Source organism: Protopterus annectens, chromosome 3.part0 (genome assembly GCF_019279795.1).
Source record: "Protopterus annectens isolate FY-2018-M chromosome 3.part0, PAN1.0, whole genome shotgun sequence".
In the NCBI taxonomy this organism is placed as follows: Eukaryota; Metazoa; Chordata; order Ceratodontiformes; family Protopteridae; genus Protopterus; species Protopterus annectens.
In genome coordinates this window covers 1,607,237,427-1,607,248,989 of record NC_056731.1, presented here as the reverse complement: position 1 = coordinate 1,607,248,989, position 11,563 = coordinate 1,607,237,427, and the positions used below count along the sequence as shown (strand labels likewise).

General features: G+C 35.1%; 1 protein-coding gene across 1 annotated transcript in view; it reads left to right on the top strand.

Annotated features, from left to right (window-relative positions):
* The first annotated feature begins 10,117 nt into the window (after positions 1 to 10,117).
* Positions 10,118 to 11,563, top strand: part of STK3 (serine/threonine kinase 3) — a 3,088,627-nt gene continuing 3,087,181 nt past the window's right edge. The window contains exon 1 of the mRNA XM_044065641.1: positions 10,118 to 10,276. Within this exon, the coding sequence (XP_043921576.1) occupies positions 10,254 to 10,276 (23 nt within the window). The 5' untranslated portion in view covers positions 10,118 to 10,253. The remainder of the gene's footprint in view (positions 10,277 to 11,563) is intronic.

Sequence of the window (11,563 nt, the reverse complement as noted above, 5' to 3'; positions counted from 1 at the left end):
GAAAACACCAGGAAAAAGATCAATTCTCTTTTATTCTAGTCCTGGAAAATATCCTTCTTTCTTTCCAGACCAGCTAGAGCTGCAAAAGGCAAAAGAGACCTCCTTACTCAACTTGAATACAGGCTGCTCATCATAGTCACAGCCTCTAAAAAACTCATCCACTATACAATCTTTTGAAAACAAAATCAGCAGATTCATTTACAGCTCCCCCCTCAGGAACATCACTGTACCCCTCCCCCAAAGCCAGATTACTCCCAATCTCCTACAGAGTTAAATTATTCCTAGGGTCTGCTCCATTCAAACTACTTCAGCCAGGGGCTTTTCTGCAAATCTCCATAATAAAACCACTCTTGCAACTTATGCAACCTCCCAAAACTAATTCCCCTCACTACAGAACCCCTAAACCAAACTTCACTGTATCAACCATTCCTTCTTCATTCTTGCACCCAAACTCTGGCAATCCCCCATCTAAAAAAATCTCCTCTCTCCCAACTTTCAGAGTACATCTAAAAAGATGCCACTATTAAAAATCTGACTGCATGTGTTTTTCTACCTTTTCATCAACTAACTCCTCCCTTACCTGCATCACTTCTATTTTGACCCTATGTTCTCATCTGCTGATTCCCTCTCATATTTACTACTAAAATTAATCCATATTGTTTTACTAAGTATATAATACTTGCTAATTATTTTCAGTTGGCAGTGAGCCTCTCTACCTTCTATGATTACTCCATATTTGTGAATTAGTTCTGTTTTATTAATGTATTTTTATGAATGTATTCACCCCTGCTGTGCCTGAAAATGGTCTATTGTGATCAGTGTAGTGCCCCGGTAAGCAAGCTAACTAAATAAATTCACGTACCTTAGCGTAAAAACTGTTTAATCAATGCTTTCATCAATCAGACTTCATCAGAAATACAAACATGTCAAAAAACTTTCACAGAGATATACTCTACTCACTAAAAACTAATTATTTAATTAAAAATCAGTTAACCTATAATTAACTGACAATCAAAACTGACAACCCGTGATGGTAAAAAACATAATTACATAGCCAATTTCCTTTCAGCCAAGAAACATTTTATATTCACCGTGTCATTTAAACCTGGTGGGCTATCTGCACTCAACTTTAACTGCCATAATGCCCCTTTCCTTTCCACTCTGTTCTTCAAATTCCCACCCCCTTAAGTCTTTCTGTACATACTCTAAAATGGAAAAAGTTAATTTCTTATACAGAGTGCACATAGCAGAGTGTCTAAATAAAGCATTATTGTCATCTTTACTTTTTATGATATAGTAATGCTCTTTAATCCATTTGTTTAAACTCCTAGTGGTCATGCCTATGTAAAAGGCAGAACATCCTGAACATAAGGCAATATAGACCACATTCTGAGTGTTACAATTAAACCTACCAGGTATTCTAATGGTGTAATTTAAATGATGTAAACTAACATAGGGACTCTCATGTATATACTTACAAGTGCTACAATTGTAGCACTTGTACATACCTTTAGATCTATCTGTAGAGGGAAGGGAAATTCTAGTGCCATTTTTACCAACATACTTTTAATACTCAATAAAATCCAAACCAGAGAGAGCAAACCATGGAACGATGACCAGACGACCATAAACTCTGTCAGTGGTATCACAACCTGTAGGGAACCTACAATGACGCCTCAGTATATATATAAAAACCTTTTATTGAAACTTTTATTGAAAAAATTGAATTTCAATAAAAGTTTTTTATATAGATACTGAGGCGTTATTGTAGGTTCCCTACAGGTTGTGATACCACTGACAGAGTTTATGGTCGTCTGGTCATCGTTCCATGGTTTGCTCTCTCTGGTTTGGATTTTACTGACATTTATTTTGGCTGTTTACAGAGAGGCATTTGTTCCACTTTGGCACTTATTGGACTTTTACTATACTTTTAATACTATTCACTTTTTATGTACAAAATATGGTGTCTGACCTAAAACCACTTGTAAATCACTTTTCCCAGAAATTATTTTCCAATTATTATGGATGACTGATTTTTTTACTGTCCACTGTCATATCTAAAACATATCTAGGGACTACAGAGAAAGCATAAGTGGAACAAGTGACATCCTTATCCACTTACCGTTAACTAAAATAGGTTGAAAATCTGTGCTTCTTCTGTTCTTTATTTCTAAAACAATTTTATCTAATACTGCCAATGGATATCCTCTGTTCAAAAATAACTTAGTGATGAAATCACTTTAAAAAAATTCTAATTCATCACTAGTCACGCAGGAAGCGCTTGTATACTGCCCTTTAGGAATGTTTTGTTTCATGAAACTGGGATGGTTGCTACGGTAATGCAAATAATTATTCACATATGTACTTTTCCTATGTATTTTGCTAGAAAACATTTTGTCAAAATTATTCCAACCTAATACAACATCTAAATAGTTCACTTTATGACCTGCTTCACCATGTGAGAATGTTAGACAATCACAACTCTCATTGAGCTGATCAAGGAAAACATTATGTATATTAAAAGACCCTTTTATAATGAAAAATAAATCATCAATAAATCTACTATAAAACAAAATCTCAGAAAACTAATGGTGGGTCGAATTTCTCTTTTCCCCACCCCATAAGTAAGCCAGCATAAGCTGGAGCTACCGTAGCTCCCATCGCTACTCCTTGGAGATGCCTGTAGTATTTGTTAAAAATAAAATAGCTGTTCTCTAACAACAGTTCTAACAAAAAACTAAATGTTTTGACAGTAGAATCTGTCCATGTGGTGTTTTGTACAAAAAAATTAGACACATATTCCAAACCCTCTAACTGCAGTATAGAGGTGTACAAAGAGGCTACGTCCACTGTTAATATAAACAAATTATCATTGTTAAGTTCTGTAACATCTTCATGCAAACTAAACAACCTTATTTAAGTTACAGTAAAAATGACCATGAATGTTTGATATATGAAGGTAATTTTTGAACCAGGGGATTTAAAATCAAATCTAAATATAAAGAAATGCCTTCCGTTACACTTCCAGAAGAAGACACTATACGCTGAAAGGGTGGGTTGGTAAGATACTTATGAATCTTGGGTATACCGAAAAGTATACCCACTCTAGGACTATCCATGGTTAAAAAACTGTGTAACTTAGCTGCTAAATCACCATTCATAAAATAATCATAAAGTCATATTTTATAAACCTGTAACTCCTGTCAGCACTTTCATAATTAACCTCACAATATTCATTTTTGTTGTTTAAAATATTCTCCATTGCTTTGATATAATCAGCCGTATGCATTACTACCATCCCACCCCCTTATCGGCCTTCATGAACCTTAAATCATGTTCATTCTTAAAATCCAATAATATTTTCCTTTCATCCTTACTTAGATTAAAATAAGAATGAACAGGTTTATCATTCAATAACAATCTTATGTATTTTTCACAAAATGCTTCAAACACTTTAAGCATACTATGTAATGCAGGATTAAAAATGGAAGGCTGTTTAACATTAGGCACTTCAAGATTCACATCTTTCAAAATGTACATAGGATTCAGTTTTCTAGTATACATTGTAAGTTCTAGCAAAGTATTAGCTAAATTAGCTCATTTACTAGGTACAAAATTGAAGCCTAACTTCAGTACTTATAAGTGTGCATCAGAAAACTCAATGTCTGTTAAATTAAACAGTTTTGTGTCCACACTTACTTTGAAATTGGAGGCACCAATTATCTCCAAAACCGACTTCTCCCATGACCCTCTTTGGGTCCTGACACTTTTGTCGACTCTTTGCAGTTTTTTGAACTCACATTCTTATTGTTTTCTGCAGAAATAATATTAGATGAAAGTACCTGATGTAACTGGAGTCACTGGCACAACAGACGTAACAAAACATTTGCTGTGATGACGCGTAGCTTCTGACACTCTAGCTACGCTGGCTGCTCATTTATTAGTGAGATTTAAAGTGCTATTCCCATTGCTCACTACAGAACTATACGTGCTTTTGCGACGCCCCTTTGTATTCCACTGATAATTTCAGGAAGACTGCTGCCTCTTAACAACATTAATCAAGAAAGCATTTCCATTATTGTATTCTTTAATATCACAATCTATTTTCTTGAGCTTTCTTTGCATAATCAATTGTTCATGTTTGTCAACAGTTTTAGTCATGTTGTTATAATCAGTAAGAACAGTGATTTGCACGTGGTTTTAGGTCAGACACCGTATTTTGTTCACAAAAAGTGAATACTATTAAAAGCATGTTGGACAAAAATGACACTAGCATTTCCCTTCCCTCTACAGATAGATCTAAAGGTATGTACAAGTGCTACAATTGTAGCACTTGTAGGTATATACATGAGGGTCCCTATGTTAGTTTACATCATTTAAATTACACCATTAGCATACCTGGTAGGTTTAATTGTAACACTCAGAATGTGGTCTATATTGCCTTATATTCAGGATGTTCTGCTTTTTACATAGGCATGATCACTAGCAGTTTAATAAAATGGATCAAAGAGCATTATTATGCCATAAAAAGTTAGGATGACAATAACGCTTTATTTAGACACTCTGACATGTGCACTCTGTATAAGAAATTTACTTTTTCCATTTTAGAGTATGTACAGAAAGACTTAAGGGGTGGGAATTTCAAGAACAGAGTGGAAAGGAAAGAGACGTTATGGCAGTTAAAGTTGAGTGCAGATATCCCACCAGGTTTAAATGACATGGTGAATATAAAATGTTTCTTGGCTGAAAAGAAATTGGCTATGTAATTATGTTTTTTACCATCAAGGGTTAAGTCAGTTTTTATTGTCAGTTAATTATAGGTTAACTGATTTTAATGAAGTAATTAGTTTTTAGTGAGCATAGTATATGTGAAATTTTTTTGACATGTTTGTATTTCTCATGAAGTCTGATTGATGAAAGCGTTGATTAAACAGTTTTTACACTAATTTTTATGAGCTTATCTTCCTGTTGCCTTCAGTGGTTTTTATTTTGTTTAGTCCGTTTACACTGAGTGCTGTTTTTTTATGGTTTGCTTGAAGCTAGGCTTTACCTTCATGGTGTGTGCACCAGAGGACAAGCTCCTGTACCTTACTCTGCATCCAGTTTTGGACAGCCAACATTCAGTAATGGAAGAATTTGTAAATGTTATTGGAGATTTACAGAAATCTTTGGTTGTTTTAACCAAAAAAACTTTGCTACAATGAAGCAACTACCACTGGTAATGTTCCTTATACATCTAACAATTTATCTAACAACAGAGATGTTTTGAAAAGAGGAAGGCCTAAGATAAGGTTTATGGATGTGGTGAGAGAGGACATGCAGGCGGATGGTGTGAAAGAGCATGATGCAGAGGACAGGAAAAAATGGAAACAGATGATCCGCTGTGGGGACCCCTAACGGGAACAGCCGAAAGAAGATGATGATGATGATGAGAGATGTTTTGGCTGTTAATAAGAAAGTGGAATTAAATAATCTCACTAGAGAAGTTTTATATAAAGATGTAACATCAGCTTCTCTTCTGACCCTTTTATTCTATCTACAAATTCAGTTGATTCCACCATCGATAATGATAATCTGACTGACCAGGTTTTTCAGCTGGAAAAGGGTCTTAAAAAGTGCAGAGCAATGGTGGTAGAAAACAAGTACTTTCAAAGTTGTATTGCTTCTAAAATAGTCCCTAAAGGGCTAAGGTTCTTTAAAGTTCCGAATGGAGTGCAGGAAGAAGATCCTTTTTTGAAGAATTGACCACCTTTTTCAATAATGCAGGTACAGACTTTTTAAAGGTGCTAATTAAACGCAATAATAAAAACACTGAAACACTAAAAGGTGATCTTGAAGCAATTGACAAAAACGTTAAAGAACAGCTAAAGGGTCAGATTGACAGTCTTACTGATTATAACAAAGTGTTTGAAACTGTTGACAAACATGAACAATTGATTATACAAAGAAAGCTCAAGAAAATAGATTGTGATATTAAAGAATACAATTATGGAAATGCTTTCTTTATTAATGTTGTTAAGAGGCAGCAGTCTTCTGGACGTTACCAGTGGAATACAAAAGGGTGTCGCAAAAGCACATATAGTTCTTTAGTGAGAAATGGGAATAGCACTTTAAATCTCACTAATAAATGAGAAGCCGGTGTAGCTAGAGTGTCAGAAGCTATGCGTCATCACAGCAAAGGTTTTGTTACATCTGTTGTGCCAGTGACTCCAATTACATCAGGTACTGTTTCATCTAATATTATTTCTGCAGAAATCAATAAGAATGAGTTCAAAAAACTGCAAAGAGTCGACAAAAGTGGTAGGACCCAAAGAGGGTCGTGGGAGAAGTCGGTTTTGGAGATAATTGGTAACTCTAATTTCACCGTAAGTGTGGACACTAAACTGTTTAACAGACATTGAGTTTTCTGATGCACACTTACAAGTACTGAAGTTAGGCTTCAATTTTGTACCTAGTAAATGAGCTAATTTAGCTAATACTTTACTAGAACTTAAAATGTGCACTAGATAACTGAATCTTATGTACATTTTGAAAGTTGTGAACCTTGAAGTACCTAATGTTGTTAAAAAGCCTTCCATTTTTAATCCTGCGTTACATAGTACGCTTAAAATGTTTGAAGCATTTTGTGAAAAAGACATGATTGTTATTGAATGATAAACCTGTTCATTCTTATTTTAATATAAGTAAGGATGAAAAGAAAATATTATTGGATTTTACGAATGAACATGATTTAAAGTTCATGAAGGCCGATAAGGGGGGTGGAATGGTAGTAATGTGTACAGCTGATTATATCAAAGCAATGGAGAATATTTTAAACGACGAAAATGAATATTGTGAAGTTAATTCTGAAAGTATTGACAGGAGTTATATGTTTATAAAATGTGCTCTGTATTATTATTTTATGAATGATGATTAACAGCTGAGCTATACAGTTTTTTTAACCGTGGATAGTCCTAGAGTGGGTATACTTTTCGGTATACCCAAGATTCATAAGAATCTTACCAACCCACCCTTTCGGCCTATAGTGTCTTCTGAAAGTGCAATGGAAGGCATTTCTTTATATTTAGATTTGATTTTAAATCCTCTGGTTCAAAAATGACCTTCATGTATCAAACATTCATGGTCATTTTTACTGTAACTCAAATAAGGTTGTTTAGTTTGCATGAAGATGTTACAGAACTTAACAATGATAATTTTTTATATTAACAGTGGACGTAGCCTCTTTGTACACCTCTATACCGCAGTTAGAGGGTTTGGAATATGTGTCTAATTTTTTGTACAAAACACCACATGGACAGAGTCTACTGTCAAAACATTTCATTTTTTGTTAGAACTGTTGTTGGAGAACAGCTATTTTATATTTAACAAAAAATACTACAGGCAACTATGAGGAGTAGCAATGGGAGCTACAGTAGCTCCAGCTTATGCTGGCTTAGTTATGGGGTGGTGGGAAAGAGAAATTCTACCCACCATTAGTTTGTTTTCTGAGATTTTGTTTTATAGTAGATTTATTGATGATTTATTTTTCATTATAAAAGGGTCTATTAATTTACATAATGTTTTCCTTGATCAGCTCAATGAGAGTTGTGATTTTCTAACATTCACACATGGTGAAGCAGGTCATAAAGTGAACTACTTAGATGTTGTATTAAGTTGGAATAATTTTGAAAAAAAGTTTTCTAGTAAAATACATAAGAAAAGTACATATGTGAATAATTATTTGCATTACCGTAGCAACCATCCCAGTTTCATGAAACAAAACATTCCTAAAGGGCAGTATACAAGAGCTTCCCGTATGACTAGTAATGATTTAGAATTTTTTAAAGTGATTTCATCACTAAGTTATTTTTGAAGAGAGGATATCCATTGGCAGTATTAAATAAAATTGTTTTAGAAATAAAGAACGGAAGAAGCACAGATTTTCAACCTATTTTAGTTAACGGTAAGTGGATAAGGATGTCACTTGTTCCACTTATGCTTCCTCTGTAGTCCCTAAATATGTTTTAGATATGACAGTGGACAGTAAAAAAATCAGTCATCCATAATAACTGGAAAATGATTTCTGGGAACAGTGATTTACAAGTGGTTTTAGGTCAGACACCATATTTTGTACATAAAAAGTGAATAGTATTAAAAGTATGTTGGAAAAAAATGACACTAGAATTTCCCTTCCCCCTACAGATAGATCTAAAGGTATGTACAAGTGTTACAATTGTAGCACTTGTAGGTATATACATGAGGGTCCCTATGTTACTTTACATCATTTAAATTAAACCATTAGCAAACCTGGTAGGCTTAATTGTAACACTCAGAATGTGGTCTATATTGCCTTATGTTCAGGATGTTCTGCTTTTTATATAGGCATGACCACTAGGAGTTTAAACAAACGGATTAAAGAGCATTATTATGCCATAAAAAGTAAAGGTGACAATAACGCTTTATTTAGACACTCTGCCATGTGCACTCTGTACAAGAAATTTACTTTTTTCCATTTTAGAGTATGTACAGAAAGACTTAAGGGGTGGGAATTTGAAGAACAGAGTGGAAAGGAAAGAGACGTTATGGCAGTTAAAGGTGAGTGCAGATAGCCCACCAGGTTTAAATGACATGGTGAATATAAAATGTTTCTTGGCTGAAAGGAAATTGGTGTGTAATTACGTTTTTTTACCATCAAGTGTTGTCAGTTTTGACTGTCAATTAATTATAGGTTAACTGATTTGTAATTCATTAGTTTTTACTGAGTAGAGTATATATGTGAAAGTTTTTTGATATGTTTGTATTTCTGATTGCCGCCTCACAGCAAGAGTTGCTGGTTCGATCCTCAGCCTGGGTGCCTTCTGTGCGGAGTCTGCATGCCCTCCCTGTGTTCGCATGGGTTTCCTCCGGGTGCTCCGATTTCCTCCCACATCCCAAAGACATGCTGTAGGTGGATTGGACACTCTAAATTGGCCCTAGGTGTGAGTGCATGCATGTGTGTGCCTTATGTGGAAGGTTGGGCGCCGGGCTGGCAACTCGACACCATAACACTCCACTGCCAATCATGAGCAGACAGGTGATCCGCTGTGGTGACCCCTAACCGGGAAAAGCTGAAAGAAGAATAAGAAGTATTTCTGATGAAGTCTGATTGACAAAAATGCTAATTTTTGTGAGCTTATCTTCCTGTTGCCTTCAGTGTTTTTTATTTTGTTTGGTCAATTTACACTGAGTGCTGTTTTTTTGGTGGTAAATTTACATACCTCTCAACTGTCCTTCATTATGAGGAACATTCAAAAAAATTCTCTCTTCCACATTGAAAGGATGTTGTACACAGTCATTGAAATAAATATTACACTGTAAATAATACTGCATCATATTAATTCATCAAAATAACTCTTTGTAAATTTAAAGAAACAGTTAAGACCCATGCTGTCAATAAATAAAGTTTATATAACTTACATTATTTTATTGCTTCTTTCGGGCCATTGTACATTACGTATATAGTTAAGCTCTTTAAATTTGTGTTTATTGATTATAAAGTTTGAGTGTGTATTATTATCTTTTTATTTTTAAAAAACTAAAAACATTCATTTGAATAAAAACATAACCATGCTGTCAGCATATTGCTTTTAGAGATTACTTAAGTGTTCCGCATTTTGCTCATTTGTTCCACATTGTGATATGCAGAGTTCTACATTTTGGAAATGGAATGTTGGCAGCTATGCATGAGGACAAAGATCCACGCTTTAAATGTGCACAGTGCAACTCCTGGTTCCGAGGCCAATGAGAAACTCATTTTCCAAACCTGGGTATATCTGCCACCTTTCATTCAGCTCTGTTTCTAATTAAAAACATCCCAACTGTAATAAAATGGATCGACACACGCGGCAGAGCGGACTATATATTAGAGGCATTTTTAATTCCAGTAGCACATCCTGAAAACTAGTTCTGCTAATGCAGAACCCTCACCACACATACCACAAAAAAAGTCTTTTTACCCATGATTCACAGGAAGCCGCTTTCGATTCCTTTTATTCGGAAAGCCTTCCTTGAAGTCCGCCGCTATCCAATGAGCTAAGCAGCCAGTGTGCAGTAGCCATTCCATGGATAGTTTGGGGGCGGGTCCAACATTATTCCAAGCACGTCGTGCTGCGAATGACGCGTCTAAGTGTCAGCAAAACGGTAGCGGGTCCTGGGAATATGAAAGTTGTTTAGCCTTTATAGTGTTGTGATTTGTATCGCTTATAGATTTTTGAACCCTGTTTAGAAATAAAAAAATGGAACAGCCAGCGCCTAAAAGGTAACCGAAGGACTGACATGGTTATTTGCTCAAAGTGGGCAAGTTGTTATAAACTTCTGTGTACTCTTTCAATTCTTTATCACTCTTGCGTTTTTTTGGGGTATATTGCTGCAGGCCAGTAATTCCTCTGTATGCTAGACCATAGTGTCATGTTTACATGGATGTACCATGCATTTTAACTGAACAGAAACGTTAGTTATACATGGCTTTACTTTGTTTGGACTGACATGCTTCTGTTTTCAAGTTTTAGTATACAGTACTTCTTTTGTTTATGTGTAGTAATTGTACTGCCTTTTAACATTTGTGACAGGAAAATCGAGATATCGGATTGTTGTATGCTTATTGAGGTCATTTTCACAATTGCTTTTTTATTTCCCATTTGGGGGTGTTTGCGTCTTGTCAGTTGTAGTTAAATTTCACGAGGCACAGGATCATGCTTACCAGACATGAACGTGTTGTATTAGTTTGCCTCTGTTGCTGTATGGGTTTCTTCTTACCATCTGATCATTTGTTGATTATTCTTGTTACAGTTTCATACATTTGTTTTTTTTTTTTTTGTCTGCTGCTATAACAGTCAGATTACACAGTTAACAGACCAATAAACAAATATGTTCTTAGTTATTTGTTTTGTTACAAGAGCAAAAGCTTCCTTTCTGCATGTTATAATGTTAATATGACTTGTTTTAAGACCATTTGTGTAGTATTTGTAGCTCTGCTTCAGCAAACTAATTATATAGTCCTTACCAGGCTTATTCAGACCAGCTCTTCTACTGTGACTTGTTAGATATAACATAAAAAGATGCAGAGTCTGTAGTGAAGCATGACCTGTTAGATAATAGCATAAAAAGATGCAGAGAGTATTCAGTAGTGAAGCAAGTGGTAAATTTGTAGGAGTATTTAAGCTGTGATAGCACTTGGTTGATTGCAAGCTCAGTATGATTATAATATGTGATAGTGAGATCTATTACTATTCCAATGTATTTCCAGAGGAATGATGCAAGAATCTTGATGCTGTGAGGTTGCATGGGGGTGACTGTGGGATGTGCCGAAGATCACGGAATTTGGTTTTGTTTGAGTTGACAATGAAATTGGGAAACAAAACACCGTTCCTAATAGAAGCAGACAGTTTTTTAGTTCAGAGTTATAGGACAGTTTCTTGAGTAAAAGCAGATGATCATCACTACAGGATATCTTTAAGAGTAATAAGTTTGACTGGAAGGTCCTTTTATACAAAGAGGGAAAAGAAGAGGGCTGAGGACTGAGCCTTGTGAAACACTTGATTTTTAA